The sequence below is a fragment of the Athene cunicularia genome (genome assembly GCF_003259725.1).
Source record: "Athene cunicularia isolate RWA chromosome 2 unlocalized genomic scaffold, athCun1 chr2_part1, whole genome shotgun sequence".
NCBI classification, from domain to species: Eukaryota; Metazoa; Chordata; class Aves; order Strigiformes; family Strigidae; genus Athene; species Athene cunicularia.
In genome coordinates, this window is record NW_020799095.1 from 21,087,871 (window position 1) to 21,108,056 (window position 20,186).

The 20,186-nt window shown below is 38.4% G+C and overlaps 1 protein-coding gene and 1 long non-coding RNA gene across 3 annotated transcripts in view; both read right to left on the reverse strand.

Annotated features, from left to right (window-relative positions):
* Nucleotides 1-331: 331 nt before the first annotated feature.
* Nucleotides 332-14,781, reverse strand: LOC113476807. The gene is made up of 3 exons (XR_003397787.1): nucleotides 14,771-14,781; nucleotides 14,599-14,604; nucleotides 332-546 (listed from the first exon to the last, which is right to left on the reverse strand). It is a non-coding gene; the product is annotated as an uncharacterized LOC113476807 (long non-coding RNA).
* The window catches only part of TSPAN13 (tetraspanin 13), an 18,346-nt gene continuing 210 nt past the window's right edge, over nucleotides 2,051-20,186 (reverse strand). The window contains exons 1-6 of one of the 2 annotated variants that reach the window (XM_026842756.1): nucleotides 8,699-8,764; nucleotides 7,961-8,128; nucleotides 6,638-6,718; nucleotides 5,624-5,737; nucleotides 4,342-4,452; nucleotides 2,051-3,166 (exon numbers count right to left, since the gene is read on the reverse strand). In XM_026842756.1, the coding sequence (XP_026698557.1) occupies nucleotides 3,092-3,166; nucleotides 4,342-4,452; nucleotides 5,624-5,737; nucleotides 6,638-6,718; nucleotides 7,961-8,128; nucleotides 8,699-8,749 (600 nt within the window). In that variant the 5' untranslated portion in view covers nucleotides 8,750-8,764 and the 3' untranslated portion in view covers nucleotides 2,051-3,091. Of the gene's footprint in view, nucleotides 3,167-4,341; nucleotides 4,453-5,623; nucleotides 5,738-6,637; nucleotides 6,719-7,960; nucleotides 8,129-8,698; nucleotides 8,765-20,186 lie in introns of those variants that run through there. The other variant, XM_026842757.1, reaches the window with a different exon arrangement.

A 20,186-nucleotide genomic window follows, 5' to 3' on the forward strand; every position in this document is an offset into this window, starting at 1 on the left:
CATTTCTGAAGTATATATGCTCAGTAACTTTGAAGTGCACAGGATGGATGGGGTTTCCAGAACCCCACTAGCATTCAATCTTTAAATAATTAGCCCTAAAAATAATAACGCAAGCTAATAATACCAGCATGTTCCTATTCCCTTATCAGCTATAGTTTTTAAGGTACATTTTACCTTAAGGTATCAAATCCAGTTACGCAAGCTTTTTCTTTTGGTAATAAATATTTTCATGTGAAAGGAGGCAGATGCCGTGCAGTGGTATCAGTATGTTAGTGATGATCTGGATTCACTTTCTTACACAAATGCAGAAGAATTGTATTTTACTGTTTTCTAGCCAGTTATGTGATAAAAATGTGTAGGTTTCTCAAAGAAAGTCAAGACAGGTTTCTACATTTTCCAGAATAAACTTTAAGAAAGCATTTCAACATAACTAAGGTTAAAAGACATCTAATGTAAGCATTAAGAATCTTCCAAGATAAACCATGTTATTTTGATACTTTTCTCCTGTAAATAGGTTCTGGAAAATTCGGTTAAATATTAAAATGCCTCTCTAGAAACCAAACAAAAACCACTCAATCTCTCAATCTTTGTATGAGCAAAATGTTTTTTTCAAGAGGAAAGACAAAGCAATGAACAAAAACTTCAAAGAAAACTCACAAAGAATAGGTTATTCTTAAAAATGCACTATTTCAACACATCAGAACAGTACATTCCTTGTACACTGAGATGTGAGTCAGACCTTTCCTGAAGGAGGGTACTCGCTTTCGCCCCAAAACCAAAGTCAGACTCAATGTGTCTTATGGCCCTCCCCTTAAGAATTTGGTTTTGAAAGAGAATCCACACCTCTAATGTGAATTTCAAGTTGGTTGGTTTTATTTTTAAATCACAATCTTAAAGAGACAAAGTATTATTAATGATAGAAAAACTTTAATCAAACCATATGATCCACTGATCTGTCTTTTGACTACTAAAAAAAATTCACACTGAGACATAAGTTTCTGAAGTGGTAACATTTTCAGTATTTCCTCAGTGATGCAAATTTACACTCCAGTATCACCTACCTTATCAATGGCACCAGAGCCACCCAAAACTAAGCACTAATAATAATTAGGGGAAAAAGTCAAAATTGAAGCAGAAATGCAGTATTATTTTAAGCTTCATACACCCTCCCCATAAGACTCTTCCTTTACTTTATTAATGTACAAAATGTGGAGCTTGTCTAGGCTAAGAAAATTAACTGTTGCCACAGACAGCCACAAAATGATCATCATCTTCTTGACAACTATTGAGAATGGCTGGTTAGTCAGTCAAACAGGACAGCACTTGAGGAAAAAAAAAGCTGTGTATATTTACATTATAGTCGAGTAATACTCTGAAGGCCCTTAAGGTCTTTCAGTACATGAGTGGACTCTTAGACTGAATGTACAAGTGCTTGAAACAGACACCAATATTTCTCACCACACGAAGCAGTAATGTATAGATCAACCACCAGGAGATGGCGCTGACAGATGTTGAAGAACCAGCTACACCTGAAGAGAAACTGTTTTTAGCAAGTTCTTGACATCCCCCTGCATTTGGGTTCAAATCTTCCCACCTAAAACCTCACGGCAATTCCTTCTTTAAGAGCACTGAGCACATGAAAGTCTGAAAGTAATGGGAATGTATTTCGACTTCTTTTTGCCTCCTCTGCAGGAGTAAGGAGGCATCTCCTTAGTAAAGGGAGACTGAGAACACACTTCCATCTGCCCTCAACATCTTCCTTTTCACCTCACTCAGCTGCTGTATTCCTTGGCAGATGGCCTTAATGCTCTTCCACCTTTTCTTCCCGCAGACCTGTCTTTCAGGCTACAGCAGCTGCCTACAACTCGAGAAGCAGGAACTGAATGAAGAAAAGGTGCAGTACAGGTCTGCAATTCAGCGGGATTACAGACAAATGGAATATTAAGCACCTTGGGTAAATGTCTGATGTTCCAGCTGATACATCACTTCTATTACCAGTTGGATGAAAGACCATGCTCTCCTTCAGCTCAGACAACACTTAAAACATGGGTAATGTACTGTTCTAACTTTTAATTACTAAAAACCCAAAAAACCCAACAAACTACTGGAAATCATCACTCTTCTTATTTTGCTCTTTTTTTTTCCCCCCTCTTTTTTTACACACCATCCAATCTCTCATGAAATCAACACTGTTAGCTGGATGACAGATGAATACACACTGCTGAGTGATTACACAATAATTTTACACCATCTGAAAAAATTAGCTGTACAACAACTTTCCAGACAACAAGTTTCTACATTAAAGATGACAGACCACTGTTGATTTTGATGTTGTGCAAATACCAAACTTCATTCACTCAAAGAAAAAAAAGTTTCAAGTTAATCAGCTGCAGATTACATTCTCCTGGGTTTCTTCATTCACTGTTCTCATAGTGAAGATATCCATTAAAAAGTAAAGAATTATGTTTATTCTCAACAAAATTCTAAAGCTATCAGAAAGCCAAAACAAACAGGGAAGGGGAGGGGTGAAGACTACAGTAGTCATTAACATACATTTATGTGCACTACAGAAAATAAAATCTTTAGCTTCTATTTTTACCTTAACAGGAAAGTGGGAGATCATCATTAAGACAAAAAAGTTGACTAGAGTTCAATCTAAAGTCTAATCAAATTATACAGTTCAACCATTCACCATATATTCTTATCATTTTAATGAAAAATCATGTAATATAAGCAATGAATACAGCAGAAAACACTTTCATGACTTTTGGAGAAGCCAGTAGTGCTGTAAAATTCACTGGAGGGAGTTCACCACATCAATTACTGAAGTCTGTTAACAGAGTTATTTAACCAGTTCAGAGCATCAGTCTGACTCTGCCCAGCTACCAAATGCACCAGTCTACTTCAAGATAGAGATTCTTAGTAGAAAAATAGTGAGAAATTAAATAAGAAAACTACACATTTCTTATGGAAAGTGAAGGTTTCTTTTGGGTACATGTAGAATCCCTATTATGGAGAAATACCAAACTATGGAGAATCAGTATTCTGAAGTAGAATGTGCAGAGAGAAGACTCAGTCCTTTATAAACTTATCAAAGAAATGCACTAGGGTTTGCACGGGGATCCTTTTGGTTCCTGTATCTGTATGTCAGCCAGACTCCCAGAATCTGAAAACAAAAACCAAAGACACCATTAAGTAGAGGGTCTCCACCCCATCTTCCATCATTTACAAAATTTCTTTTAAACAAAATCCTGACAATGAATTTCCAGTACACAATTTTTGTATTTCGCTATTGCTGAAATTGCACAGCCACACACCAGCTTTCTTAATTAGAAAAAAAGAATGCACCTTCTCAGAAAGAATTCATACTTAGCAACAGAGAGAAGAACTAAGCAAAAAAGCAAAAATTGTGTGTCCACAGTGCAATGCAAAATATTTCTCATCAGTTTGTCTAGCATTATTCTTCCCCCTCCCCAAATGACAAATATTCATAAACCTGTTTTTAGTGTAATGGTAAAATCCTCCAAATCGTTTCATATTACAGCTACCACTTAACTATAAATCCTGTCATTCCCCCCAACCACCTTCCTCCCTCTCAACAGCTTCACATTTTTAGTAAAGAAATTGAGGGCAGATGTCAGAGTGACTCTGTTTATGCTGCTGTATCTCTCTTGATGCCATAATACCTACAAACCTTCTGAAAACTGCAGTAAGCAGCAGGAAGAGTATTTTCATATGCTCTACTCTAAGGTTATGAAAGACCTACTCTAAGAATTTTTGTTCACCAATCAATAAAACAAGTATACGTATCATCTGGATACTAAAGCAAAGAGTCAAAGACCTGTTTAACCTGACATATAAAGTACAGTTCACTCATCATGAAACTATACCTCTGAATTGCAAAAAAAAAAAAAAAAAAAAAAAAAAAAAATCCCCAAACCAAAAAACCCCAAAGACTCTGTATGTGCACAGGTGGGGCGAGGTGGGAAGAACAGGGGAATGAGGTAAAGCAATGGCACTCTTTTTATTACTTTTGGAGAACAGCAAATCTGAATAACTTTCTGCAAAACTTAAACTTTATAGCACCACGTTTTATTGTGGTATCCAGTTGTGGCTTGTTGTCTAAATAACAAAGTCACAAGAACTCCCAGTGCTGAATAAAGACAAACCCTCCTTTTGGCATACTTAAGCAAGCTGATAACCTGGAAAAATCTGATCTATATATTTGACTCCCAAGACAGTACTGAGATAAACTGTAATAAACTCCCTAAAATTATTGTTTCACAAAACAAAGCTTTAGAAGTGGATAAAACCCACTCTATTTTCTAACCTCCTACTCACCTCCGTGAAACTGAAGAAGAGTCCTATGCCTCCAACAAATCTCAGCACCATTCCAGAATATTCTTCTATTATCGGCGCACATGGTTGACACTGGCGACTTCTAAAACAATCCTGTAGCAGATAGAGAGATGTGCACTCCATTTTCTGATGACATTTCACTGACTGAAAGCATCTAGTTAGGTGCAGAAAAGACTGCCAGCCATGGACAAAACTCTAGGAGTTTTAAAAGACTCCAAAAAAGCAAGTATATAAATGACAATGGAGTACAAACTTTGCAAGGTGCTGTGTGATTATGTTTCCAGTAAATTAACTAAAGAGCTTAGTATCATTGTAACAACTACCTTACACATGTCTTAAAAAACTGCTTTCTGCAACTGTGTAAACAGCTGTACATATGAAGTGCTAAGGCTTGGACAACAGGCCCAAGCCAGAGTTGACCTATATATGAATCCTGTATGTTTCATAAATGGTAATCATTATGCCAACAGGTATTATACTAAGTTGTAACAAACCACCTATCCTGATGTAAAAGGTGGAAGTGTTGAAGCCTGAGCAACAGGCCCTGAACCAAAACTGTTAACCCGGAATGTAATCCTTAATGAATTATGCACAGAGGCTATAGCTACTTTGAATGTATCTTTCCCCTCATTTGTATGTGAATAGAATAACATAATCATGGAGGCAGGTGTCTGTCCCTGACACCTGATATGAGACCTTGAGCATAATCCCATCAGATAAGCAGAGAAACTCCTTTGGCTTCTTCCTTGAGCCCTGGCCAGGCTCTGGGGGAATCTAATGTGAGATTGAAACCAGGTATTTCCGCTTAAAACAAAGGTGCCAGCTCTTCTGGCTTGCTGATTTTTGGGTATATAAGGCTGGGCCCACTCACAGTGACTTTGGCAGCCTCACCTACGGGTGGACGCACCGCGCAGGATTTCCCCCTTGCCGGGACAGGCTCTGCAAACCCTCGCTGTAACCGGGGCTGCCCAGACACTGCGGGTCTGGGTGATGGTGACGTATGCAAGTGGTGATGGATCTTTCTTAATCACTATTCTCTTTCTCAGGTAGTAATGATTTGATGCATTATATTTTCCTATTTGTTTAAGCGTGCTGTTCTGTCTTTTCTTACTGTATGTTTTCTGTATTATTCTGTAATACTATTATTTCTAGTAAAATACGCCTGCACTTCTCACTCTGGTGTCTGAGTTAAATTGGTATCCCTAATCAGCAAAACAACATATCTGAACAAACACAGAAGTTTTACCATGTTTGAAGAACTTACAGAGGAGCAGGTTTCATTTGGGTCAAAAACTCTGAATCCACAACAATTGAGATTTCTCTCAATATCTGTTCTCGCACTCTTAGTGTTATTCCATCCCACCTCTAGAAGTTGACTCTAGAAGGCATAAGCAAATACAAATTATATTCATTGAACTGTCCGCATTTCACTGGAATCCAATATACTAGGCCAAGTCAATAATTCCCTAACTGAAACTTTCAGATCCTGAAATCTAACAGGATGATACATTAAAGAATGACTTGAATGTTCAAACAGCATATGTAGTTAATGTAATAGCAGCACCTCACAGCAGCACATTCAGTTAGAATTAATTTTCTTCCTTCCTTTTTCATAAACCCAAGAAGACCACTAGTAATGGAACATGCAACTAATCTAACTGGGAATGCTCTAACTTTAAACAAAAAGTATGTTTACATGTCAGAAACTGGTTATTTAGTCACTGTACCCTTGCCTGCTTCTTGTGTGATAAGAATTAGTCTCCGTACCTCACAGAAGCTTGTTTTACTTTCATACTAAAGGGTCACCTCTGTTCCTAACGTGGTCACGACCTTTTCAGTTACACAGGAACAAACAATTCAGTGTTTTTATCTTTACATTATGATTACTGTAGATTTCATCAGCTTATCTGGTATTGCTGAACACATGATATAATCAAGATACCACGCTGCTACATTTGTGACCATAAACCTACACTGAAAGCTTAAAAACAAAACCATTCAAACAAACAAAAAAAAAAAAAAAGAGACAGCTGAAAGGTAATTTTAGAAGCCAGATGTATTTCTTTTTAGCTAACACAGCCAAAGACTGCCTAAGGTCTAGTCCTTATTTAAATGAATTATACTGATTTTCTTAAAATATGCTCTCCCCATTTTGTGGAAGACTATATATATATGCGCTTACATGCATATACATATATAAAAAAGTGTGTATTGTATGTATATATATTTTCATAGTATTATGCTATAGATAATTGACAAGTCAGGAAACTTTTCTTACCTGCTGTTCCTTGTTTAGTGCCAAACAGGCACAGGAGACAGAAAACTGGACAATAAAGACTAGCAAAAGAATAATCATGTACTAGAAACAGTAGTTAAGGATACACTCTCAAATTAATTTGGCTTTTATAACACCTATGCCTGATGGTATTCCTTACTTCACTGGATAACAATATAACTATAGAAGTAAATTCTGACTGGATGTGGAAAAGATGACCCAAATAATGTTCCCAGAACTCAGTCACCATATATTATCTCTTTTTGGCTACTACTATACATAGCTGGGCTTTCTGCGTTAGGTATTTCTTGCCTAGCAAGACAACATGAGCAGAGGTTAATAAAAGGAACTGTGAGAGAAAAATCTACAGACAATTTCTCAGCTTTAGGGACTTATGTTGTCATTCCAAGATACCTCACTTAAAGTAGTAAAGAAAATATTTTTCTTCAATGACAGTCTTGTAATTAATTACAAAAGATAACTTTAGCCTAGATTTTTAAAAAGTGAGAGCTGCTTTTGAAACACAGCCTCACACACTTTGGACTAGTGCATCTGGAAACAGTATAGAACAAAAAGAACAAACTTTGATCTAAAGATCACATTTTGAAAGTCAGCCACTGTCGTCACAATTTGGCTACTGTGTTCAGAGGCAGATAGTTATCTCAGCAATTAAACTGTTTGTAGAGTGAAGGTCACTACTTATTCATAGACCACAACCAGAAAAATAAGTATTTTATCTGATTAATCTGTTTGGATGAGATCGAATTTGTTGTGCAAGGCAGCACCACAGACTGCTTACACAGCATCGGTAAGCATAAAGGGGCAGCAAAGCACAGAGAAGAGCTATCTATGCTCATTTCTAGTCGGGGTTTGCAATTAAAGACTAGGTATGAAAAGAAAGTGCTTCTTGACAGCCCACAATGCAGTGCCCTGCCAGCTACAACCAGCTCTGTTATCTGGAAGCATAACCTTTCTCTACCGTTAAACATTAATAGTTCACATACTGTGTGCTCAACCCTACACCAAAGGCAGAGTAAGAGGCACCTATGACACAATGACCTACCATGAAAAGCTGTCAAAAAAGTTAAAATATTTTAATTTTTAAAAACAGGACACATGAATACTTCTGTCTTCAGAGCACAAACAAGGGAGAATGGAGGAAGCTGCAATAAAGTTAAACAGGAAGGAAGTTTAATTTAGACTGCACTTAACCAATAAGATTGTGAATTTCTGTTCTGTTTCTGAAGCACTTTAGTCTCAGCTGAGAAAGGGTTGTTTACATGGCTTGATTCAGGCTGCAATCCATGTAATGCACCAGAAGGATACAAAGAATAACAATACTTGATGATGTTTCACCGCACCGATTAATCCAACTAAGGCAATAAGGAAAAGGAAGATTCCTACTGCAATTGCCACTCCAACAACTCTGAAACTAGAGATGAGACCAAAGCCAATTCCCCATGCCGCAATTCCAATCAGCAGCAGGCTCACCAGCTGGAGAGAACAGAAAACAAAAAGTTAGTCTGCACATTAAGAGGTTCAACCTACACACAGCTACGTCTTTTACATTAAAGTTGTTATTAGATAGGTACAATTTTTCTTTCCAGTGTAAAGAGAAGCACATCCCTAAACAAACCAATCCTCCACTTCAGAGGTAACTTCAGTTCTAGATGTTTTAAAGGCACACATTCTCCAGCACTGTTGATGTGGAGCTGTTATAACTTAATCTACCTACAAGTTAAACCATGTTGCATTAGCTGTGACTGACTAGAGACACTATACTGAAGTGTAGATGATAACAGAACTGACAAATAAACTAAAAATCATGGGCTTTAATTCACAGAGTAGAAGTAGTATGAAAATTCCAAATGTTTTCTGAAACAGATGCAGTGTACTTAAAGAAAACAGGATATACAGCTCCAACCATGTAAAAAAGTGCACTTTGCTGTAACTTACTGTTATCAACAATACAGTTGTATTAATTCACAGGAGAAGCTTCTGCATAGTTGATGATATAACACAACAGTTAGCAAGGTCACAAAAAAATACTTTTTAGATCTGTACCTCAAGGACTTCATGTGGTAGAACAATACAGGTGCCCTGTGTCCACCACATATTTCTTCAAGAAAACAGCTCTACTATGAAGTCAATCCCATTTCAATACCCAGAACACTCTTACGCTGTTTCCTTCCTTTAAAAGATGGTATTCAGGGAAGGCAGGCAGATTCTGCCCCAATTAGTTTACTGAGACTTATTGTTTATATGGGCAGGAAACTCCAGCCTTTCCCGTTTCCATGACAAAAAACACAGAACAAAAAAAAAAAAAATCCAACATGAAAAGCTGCAGAGAAATCTGTAATGAGGTACAGCAGTAGCGAAACAGCAGAAAAAGCCAATCCAGAGTCCAATACACAAGATGCCCACCACTCTCATTTATTAATACTTAAATGTAACATATCACCCACTACCTTCTTGTTAAATAACACCATTCAAACATGCAAGTTTTAACTTTCTAAAACCCTGACCTCACCAAAAAATACCCTGAAGTTGTATCATTACTTAAAAAAACCCAAAACCAACCAAAAAACAACAAAACAAACCAGTAAGAACTTGGTCTAATCCAACTACTTGGTTTTATCTGACAACAAATACAGAGCAAGCACTTAATACTTGCTCACCCAGTTTCCATTCAAACAAGACATATCTCATGATGCTTTACTGCTTACCCAGAGGGGTGGAAAAAGAGGAGGAAATTTCCAACTTATCATTTCAGTATACTTACCCTACAGCAGGGCATTTTTCTTGGTTTTAATACCTTTAATACAATTTCTTGTAAAAATACAAGGTTTAATAAAATATGCCTGTATATTTTTTCAACTTACGTACCTTTTAGAAGACTGACCTGTGTAATGCTGCTTTTCAAACATGGAAATCTAAGATAATGTCAAGAAAGCTAGTAAAACAAGTAGTGATGCTCATCAAGGTCAAAACACACCGTGTGTTTTTTTCCTGTGTGAACACAGGAACATATCTCAAAAAACATTTTTACCAAAAAGTCAGTAATCCACACGAGAAATCCGAGTCTGCAAGAAATATATTTGTCAAACCTACACCTCTCTTACCCCATGAAGAGACAAAAGATTGATATAAAATTCAAAGGAATTGTTCAATACCGGTAGTTTTAGCATTAATTCATATTTGTTTCTCTTCACCATAAAGCCTTAAATGACACGTATATTTAAAACCAAAACACAGGGCCAAGATGTCATGAATCTAAAATTACAGAGAGTGGGGAATTAAAATAAAAAGCCTTGGCTCTGCCACAGACAGATTTTCTGAATGCATGCTGCACAAGGCTATAAACTTCCTGATGTTATTATATTAAAAATTAGCCTTGTTAATCAGACAGTTAAGGGCGAGATCTACCTGTTCTGATATATGCCTATTCGCTTTATTTCATTGTCTCACACCACTGGTAAGATTTTTTTTTTCCACATAAGCATCAGAATTGAACAACAAAAGAAATCCCATAACCCAATTTCCAATCAGAAAGTGCTGGCTGACATCCCATGCTCTGCAACAACTTATAAACACCAAACTCAACAATGTCACTACACAGCTCTTCAAAGTGTCATTTCATTAAAAAAAAAAAAAAAAAATCTCAGACAATATCAAATTTCAATTTATTTCACAAAGAAAAAAAAACAAAACACTTTGCTCCTAATAATTTTCACCAATGCTTCTTTACTCAGCCTAAACTATGACTGCAAATCTTTATTTTCAACTATCTGCCTCCAGGATTCCAAAATGTGTACTTGTTCAGCTCTTTTCTCTTTTCATAAGAGGTCTAAAACAATTAGATTAAATGTGTTTTATTCTTAAAGTATCAAAATAAGAAACCTAAACAAATTCTGTGCCTAAAACACCTACGGGATAAACACAGTGTGTGAGTTGCAGAGTTCTAGTTACTTCTTGGTGCTGTTACTCATCTCATCTTCCATTATTCTGATGGTATGTACATGACATTAGTGTGTATGACACTAAGTTATTACTATGACCCCCTGGCCCAAAAAAGCCTTTCTAGCAGAACAGCCACATACTGAATCTAGAACCATTATGGTTTTCAGGTGGAAAAAAAGCCTCTCTGTTTTTTAAACTCATTATTGAACCCCAGATGTTCAGGGATCAGATGACCAGCTTTGAAAAATAAAGTAACATAAAATAGTTCAGTGTCTCTTTTGATCACGTTTTAGTTTTAGAGCCATCGGTCTCATTTTCAAGCTTTACCTCCATAATTCCAAGGCTGTATTCTTTCTTCTTTCAGATGACAAAGTTGTCCATTGTCTAATTCCCTAAAACATCTGGAAATTCAGTATGATCACAGATACATGCAACTGGTTGGCAAGCAATGTGAAAATGCTGTATCCAGTCAGGCAGACACATGATTTGGTTCAAAATACCTACTAGCTACTGCAATTCTGGGCCCTTCAAATCATGGGAAACTGACTTCATGTTTCAAAACTGGAGACTGCAAGTTTACAAACCATGCCAGAAACAGATTTAGTATTAAGCTCCTGACTTATCTACATGTTGACTGAAAGATGAAATTATGGTTATTCCCCTTAATTTTCAGGTTTAGATTGGGCTATCTGAATGTTAAGCAATAAAACTACATATAGAGTTATATAGTGCCATAATGTGAAAAACTAAAGTAAACACACACTACTATAAACATGAAAACTTAAGCTGTTTTGGAAAGGGGTTTTACAAGTCTGTGAAACAATGCAAGGCTCATAGTGTTAGGCACTGTTTAGCCGCTAGAAATTACAGCTCAAAAGTGCTTATAAATCCTCTTGTTTCAAAACAATCGAATATGTAATATTTCTAAGTGAAGCTGCTAACACTTCGTAGTAAAGTGTACTTGAAACAAAATTAGAGACCCTGACTATTTTTAAATAATATGCACATTCTAAACATACCAGCTTTATTTACTTATAAAAAAGTCACCCATTTCTGTAAATAAAGGAAAAAGGACTCTCTACAAAGCTTCTGAATGTCACATCTTATTTTACTGAAACCACGTTTCTCAGCATCAGAAATCCCCCAAATAAAACAGTGTCATACTTGAAAGACTGAAGTACCTGTGAAATTCCATTTTAGCTCTATGAGTTTACTTACTTAAAGCTAGTCTTGGCTACTAACACTTGAAATATTTGCTTGATAAATCTACCAGAAATACATTAAATCACAGTCCAGTTTTTAGCAATTAAGATTGATCCTGTTCCCCACAGTAGTCAGATTAGTAAACTAAAAGGTAGAGGTTGGAGAAATACCCTGTTAGACTGAATGACAACAAACTGGATTGCTCAGCTTAAAGGGTAGTAATCGATGGCTCAGCATCCAGCAGGTACTAGGTAAGAAGCACCACATAGGCTGATACTAGGGCCAGTATTATGCAGTAGTATCTTCATCAAGAACGTGGGTGCTACAACAGAATGAATTCTCAGAAAATTTGTGGATGATATTAAACAAGGAAGACTGATTGACTCTCCAAACAGAGATTCAACTGAGATGCACCTTGATAAACTTGAGGAATAAGCCAACAGGAACCTTATGAAGTGCAAAATTCTGCTCCTGGAGTGCCTCAGTGGAGCCTGGGAACAGACCGGTTGAACAACAGTCTTACTGAGATAGATCTGGAGATCAAACTGGTTTCCAAGCTGAATACAAGCCAAAAGTCTGCTCTCACTGTAAACAGGGAAAGCCAAGAGGAGTGCAATCAAAAGAAACACATCATTGGTGAGATGCAGCTCAAATACTGCGAACCTGGAAATAGCCACCAAAATGGCCTGCTGCCTTGGGAATGATGTTTGAGAAGCATGTGATGGAGCTGGGTTTGTTTAGTCTGACAATGAGGCAGCCTAGGGATAATCTAATAGCAACTGAAGTAGCATTACAAAAACAATGAAGCAAACCCATCCCAGTCTCACATGTAACAGCTTGGGAGGTTCAGACTGGACATTAGAAAAAAACATCTGCAAGGTGATTTGGTGCCATACTCAAGAGAGGTGATAATCTTTGCTCTCAGAGATTTTCAAAACTCAGTAGACAAATCCATAGCTGGCAAACAAATGTTATTCATAATTCCACTCTGAGCCAAGTGCCTGGACAGATAAGATCCAGAAGTCCCTTCCAACCAATGCTCCCAGACACCACAGCCAGCACTGGAAACTGCCATTCCCCACACCAAATCAAAGTTTTAACAGGCCATTAAGAGACAGATTTAGCACTGACCAAAGACTCTTCTGTGCCATCTAACTCATTAAATGGCTCCTAAATCCATATCAACAGAACACCTTCTCCCAAGCAGTAAGAAAGTCTCTATAAAAGAGCAATGACTGATTTTTTTCAGAAGTACTTACACAGCTTCAAAACCACAAGTACAAGTCTTGTTCTCAAAAGTGATTTAAAAGGTCCCATTCACTTCAGGCATGTTTACATAGAAAGCCAACAGGCATCAAGAACAAAAGAAGTTATTACAATCTCAAGCTGGAGCAATTTGTGTCACAGAAAGATGCTACAAGCACATACTGTCCACAAGGCAGAAAAGCAACCTAGAGCCATGGGAAGTGGGTGGGGTGGGGTGTGTGACAGCTAGTAATTTAAATTTAATATCCTCATTTACTGTACATATCTTCTCCATCGATTTAAACCCTAGCAACTTTTTTTAAAAAGCATACACACAAACACAGGCTTTGCATAATCCAATATATAAACTCAGCGATTTCAAATCGATTAAGTGCTTTACTGGAACAAACCTATAGACGGCACAAATCCTAAGTAAAGATCAGTTGATTGATTTTTTTTTTTTTTTCTTTTGACTCCATAGGAAAAGTACTTAATCATACTGCCAATAGACAAAAACGTTACTCCAATGTCAGCATCTCTAAAGGAAAGATTTTAGGGTTGGTCTGCAAATTCAAGATCAGAGAAATGGATCTGACCCCACTCTAAGTGACTTCCATTATATATATTTTTTTATACATATATATACACACACACTTGAACTTCAGAGATGTTTCAAAAATAACAATTTCTAGACAAAGAATAATTTCTTTGTCACGAAGGTAAAGTCATCACAAGTTTGATTGTCCTGTTCTTACTGACATGATTAAAGCATGAGCCTTTACAGTAGTTGTCAGGTTCTCTTTCCCCTTACTGCTGCATAAATTACTTCAAAAAAAAAAAATTCATAATTTGCTCTATTCTTTACATCCAAGTTCTAATTTGCATATAACTTCCCTCATTCTTGTACTGGAAAAATCTGTTTCTCTTCACACTTACCCCTTGTGTACTTATCAACAAGCTCAGTCTACACTACAAAAATAAACCAAGGTACTGACAAATGATTTCTCTAGACAACACCACTGAGAAACAATTCAAATGTCAAGACCAGTTCCTCCTTCCTTCAACAGCAAGCCACAAGCAAATCTGCTGTTTTGACTAACTAGCAACTTTTCAGTATTTCAACTAGCTTGAACTGCTCGCTAGGAAGGAAGTTATACACAGAAGTTGCGTTCCCACTGTTGTTTTGTAGCCTCAGCTCAAAAAGCAGCCAGTAAAAACTGCATTTCAGAACTTAAATTTCAAGAAATACAGCCTCACCATTCCCAGGTAAAGAGATTATATAGCATTTACACATGGTATCAGCAAAGGAAATATTTACAGAATAGCTGTCAGGCTGGATATGGAACAGGAACTAAAGCCAGAGAGATTACACACAAAACACATCCTCCCTAACCTCTCTCTCCACATGTAAGTTCATATTCTACCTCATTTTAAGAGGGCTTTAAAGCTAAAACCTCAAATAGTATGTATTTTGAAGGTAGGGCTTTCCACCACCCTCCCCTTCAACTTGGTCAACCCTTTCCACACAGCCACTGAGAATCTACAAGACACAAGACAATTCTCTGTTTCCTGCACTTCATCAAAAACCACCACGTTAAAACAATAGGCAGTATATAGAGGTGCATCTTTAGCAAGTTAAGGCTAAGCTAAACTGAGCTGTAAGCTAGCCAACCTGTAAGCAACTTTACCTCCTTATGGTACTTCTTCGGCTTTACTGAAAGCAAAGACCAAGCAGTAAGGAAAGCAATCCTTTGGAGGTACCTAGAGCTAACAGAAAGTACAATCACAAAGAAAACAGAAAAACAGAAAAATCACAAAAAACAGAAAGCACAAACCTTTAGGTGACTTCTTTAAATGAACAGTGATTAGTAGTCTGGTTACTGAACAGCCTTGAGACACATGATGTGGAACAAGCAATTTATGTGAAAGGCAGCATTCCTGTCTCTTATCACCAAAGCCAGTTCTTTCAGTTTCAGCCCTAGCTCAGAGTTCTTCATGTTACTGGCCAATAATTAGGATCTAATTGCTTTTGACCAGGTAACAAGTTTCTTTCACATTAAAATAGAGATTTAACCAGCTTTATGCTCCCTAGCCTTTGGAAATGGGAAGTTTTCTGTTGTGGAGCAGGAACAAATATCTTCTTAAATGCTTACTTTTGCTTGCTTGTTTGTTCATTGCTTTTTAAGAAGTTGCAAAACATTTTCAGAAAGCCCAACTCTCCTACAGATCCTTCTTCCACACATGTATCTCTCTCAGCACAAAAGCAACAGTACAAAGAATGTACCTAATGGTTTAAGCTACAAGGCTACTACAGGGCATTTAAAGGGCTTCTTGGTAACTGTACTGGTTTTAAATGTCCATCTGCACCACCAGGATGGCCGATTCCAAAGTGGTATCAAAACATACCATGCTCCATATAGCCTCCTCCTTCTGTGCCCTGTCATTCTCCAGTTCTTTCACTAAACAGTTTGCCTTCCTAGCTCTAAATGCCAGTATGCATTCTGTGCAAGACAAGTGAAAAAACAAATCCCATTCATACCTGATCTACAGACCCAGTACATGTCTCAATTCTGACCTGCTACCACAAACCACTGTCACTTTGGCTATAAAATGACACACAGAAGAGATGAGCCCTCTGAGAAAAAGTCTTAAAATATGTATCTATATTTTTGCTGTAGTTACTCTTTCACATTCTACCACTGTGACCACAGAACAGAAACCTTCCAAAAAGCCAATGAAAACAAAAGAAACCACCACCAAGACTAAATTGACACGATCAACATTAACTTTCCCTGCAACATACCTGAGAGTTTCTGCACCATTTTATTTACACCACTAGATCCCACAGCTTATACTGTCACCTTCAAAATATCCTTGAGAATGGCAGAAATGGCTCCAAGGCAACCTGCCCCACCTGCAGAGAATCTAGTTAGGATGGTGCGCTAGACCAGCCCAGCACAGGCTGGTGCTGGGGCAAACTCTTGACACTGCACTTCTAAATGCTGACCATAGACTAGCAGACACAGCAAAGAGAAGGCTATTTACTTCTTACAGCTGAAAACAAGCTTATACAAATCAAAATGGAATTGAAGTCAGAGATCACAGGTTCATTTACTGCAGTGACAGAAACTTGGCACATGAGGTTAAGAATTGTGTTTTTCTAACTCCTGTCTGCTAGTACCTGGCTCTATATAGCCACTACAGTGGTCAGGAATTACCAGAAAACACAGAAAACAGTCACATTCTCTCTCCCTAGGAAAATCCAGATGTTCACCCCGCCTCAAACACTAGCTTTCCCCTATGCAGAAAGAAGGGAGATGGAGCTAGCAGATCTGCACAGAAGATGGAACATGCTCACTCCTCTGCATCAGGAATGCTGCAACTAAGACAAGTGCTATGAAAAAAAAAAAATCTAACACGCCAAACACATGCTGTCCAAATCTGAACATTTCTGTACTCATCTTTGTGTACTTCAGTAATACAGGAAAAGCAATTTTGATAAAGAAGGCAGAAATGCACCAATTACACTTTCAATAAATACTGCACTCAGAGAACAAAAGGTAGCAATAGAAAAAAAACCCCCTCTTTCAAATACAATGCTTTGGAAAGTAATGCAAAAACCAGGACAGTCTAGAAAACAAGTTCAGAGAGCAAAGTATTATAACAAGTTAATGAATTTGACAAATGTACTTTCTAGTGTTAGGAGGAAACATGGATGCTTTTGTGGCATGAACTCTGTGCTACTAAAAACATACACACTTTTAATGGTAAAGGTACCATATGTTTTACTTTAAATCAAATGGCCACTCTAGGTGTAAGAAAAAAACTGAAAGCCTGCTTATCAAAACAAAGGCAAGATGTTTACATACTGACAACAAACAGTTCATGCTGCTGCAGCAATAATTAAGTAGTTACTTGGGCGACAAAAACAGCACACCATCCAAATTAACTGTCAGGTTTTTGTTTTTTGTTTTTTTAATTTCAATGTTTAATCTTGTGGCTCAGCTACCACTTCAATCTTTCATCACTAGCTAGGGCTTAGGAACTTTTTTTTTTTTTTATGAGAACCTGATATTAAATAAAGTATCAACTGTTCATGCTTCAAGACAATTACTCAAGACTACCTTGGAAGGAACACTGTCTACCTAAGGAAATCCTTGTCTGGTTAAAGTGAGCAATTATTGGTGGAACCAGCATCCTGGGTTCTCATACCCGGAAGATTAGAAGCCCTGAGTTATGTACACATCCTTGAATTCGGGTGAAGTCTGTGGAAAGGCATTTTAAACAGTTTGTATGGGTTTGCCATTTGATGAGAAATGTTAGTATAATTGAAAAAATAAAACCAAAATTGGTCAGATACCCAAAACTAGTATTTTAAAGGTCCTTTAAAGAACTGCAGACAGTTCTTCCATGTAAGACATGTCATTCCAGCAATACACGTCATTACACACACAGAGTCAACAAATAGTCTCAATTATAAGGAACCATACTGAAGTCAGCAAGACTCAGCACAGATGCCAGACTTACTCATATAAAATAAATTTAAAAATAGAAGCAGGGCCTAGGGACATTAACCTAGTCCAGAAAAGAACCAAGAGTCATCAGCAAAGTCCCATCTGAAAACAATATTAAGCGAGCAATTAGGTTAGTGGGTTTCTGGTTTATCGCCTTAAGCCAGTAACTGATTTATTACTGCCAGGACATATATTTTTCTTGGTGTACTATCATAAAAAGTAAAACAAGACAGCATTAAAAAAAAACCACACAAAAAAAATCAAAGCTCCAATATCCTATTCTGGGACTGTTTTGAGAAAAGCAGAATAAAAACTGTAACCTCCACTATACAGTTCTGAGGGCTAATTCATTCCAAGCATGTGATACAGACATCAATGCTAGCTAGAAAAACATTAAGAAGTGTTACCCATTTGACCTTATATTCCTTCTTACCCCCATACTCCCTTCCCACCAATTATTATTGTGAATTAAAATTGGTTTAAAAGATGATGATTAGGTTCTTGCTCTGGTTGTATTGGGTACTTCTTTCCATCCGGGAAAAAATAAGCCCAGCATTGACTGTGCTGTTGCAATCCAAGTCGTATTGTCAGGTTTTTGTCTAACGTAGAAACTGAAAAGCCTATACATTTTGCTAGATCAACTCTACCAGGCCAACTAAACACCTTAAATTTTTATTTCTGTAACTCTGAATTTAAAAGCATTGGTCTTGTATCTTGCCTATAATTAACAAGCAACAGAAGTAATAATAATAATCAGATATTCTAGCTACTATAATTCAAAGAAGCCTTCCTTCCTTCCTTCAGCAAAAACATATGTTCTGCATAGGTCAGATGAAAGAATACCAAGTGACACCCACAAAGTAAATTCTACTCAAGGAGGCATCAGAAGCAAGATTAAGGTAATAGGTGCATTGTACAGGTATCACAAACAGAACTACAGAGGTCCCAAAGATCAACCCACCCTCACTGAAGCCAAAGACATGCAAAACACCTACCAGACCCCTTACACCTAGTTAATATATGGTTGTAGGAATGTTGCCTTCAGAAAAAACATCTGCTGTCCACAGGACATCAAAATGAGATTTTTGCATGTATCATGTCAGAAAGATCCAGACTTCTCTCACACTTCTGTCACTCAAGAAATAACAACAACAGCAGCAGCAAAAAGAAGTCTTGCATTAACCTTTGGTTTACTGAAAAATCAGGGTGTGACAATTCACCTATAATCCATCCATTGCAATGGGGCCTTCCCACAAAAAGTTGGCCAAGATTATCTTTTGAGGTCCCTTCCAACCTGGGCTATTTTATGATTTTAACTTACCTTCATCATGACAGTCTACATACACTAAATTTACCTCCAACTACAGATGCCAAACGAAGCAATGCCTCCCTACTCCTCTCTACTCTGACTGGGGGGTAGCATGGGCAACCCACAGCATCACAGGGATGCCAAGTGACTCTCACAGAGGGTAGAGGCAGGGCTCCCTAATGCTCCAGACACTTTTTCAGTGACATACCCTACTCTGCAAGCTCCTCCAAGAAAGCAAGTGCAGTAGCACTGCCTGTCCTACAGTAAGGTTTTTGTTCCGCTCTTTTCTGACAGAACAAGGGTCACCTCACACACTGAAAGAATGTAGTAAGAAACAACTCTGGCTTCAGCACAAGCACTTATACATCCATCCATCCATGCTCCACCCTGGTGATTACCATCAGATCCAGCAACTGTCAGCTACGAGAACTGTTGTTCTGATGAACATTAGACCTGTTTGTTCTCCTGTCTTGCCTTTTGTCGAGACCAGGCAGTGCTTTCAGAAAAGCACCGACAGAGCTGCCCACAAGCACCAGCTGACCCCAATTTCAGTGTGCCAAAAGTCATCCCCAAGCACGGCTCTTAACATGAAACATTAGAGGACATACTACCTCTCCAGAAGGGCTATAAGAGGAAGCCATTACACGCAGTCCCATTTCATGCTATTTCCGTGTCATTTTAAAACAACGAGGAGAAAAACCCACCGCTATACCACAACTGGAGATTTTATTCTTTTCTGTTGGAAACAGGCCCTCCGACTTGCCCAAACAAACGCAGGCACCTGCCTGGGGCAGCAAATCAGTTATTTCAGTTGAGCACACTACTTTTTTTTTTTTCTTTCCCCTCACACATGTTCCTTACCACCCCGAAGTAGCCAGACTTTGTAACTCCCAGGGGAGAGCGGGGAAGCCCGCTTACCAGGGGTCTGGGGGCCTCTCCAGCACACCCCCCTCCCTCTCCAAGGTGCTCTGCCTGTACGGGTTTCGTAGGGCCCAATACACCTCCACGACACTTGCCACTCACCGAACTGCACTTGTTAACAAAATAAACCCTTCGTCGTTCACGCCTGGGTTGGCGCAGCGACCTTTCCAGGCAGAAGAAAAAAGGCACCGCCGGGCCGGGCCTACCCTCGCCACAGGGCCACCCTCTACTCAGACAAGCTCGGCCCGACCCGGCGGGGGGAGATGAGCCACCCCAACCCGGGCGGGCAGCGCTCTCCTTGCCGCCCGCTCCCGGGCCGCCCTGGATTTTGATCCCCAGGAGCCGCCACGTCCCTGCGGTGACAAAGCCCGGCCGGAGCGGTGCCACCTTCCCCACCCAG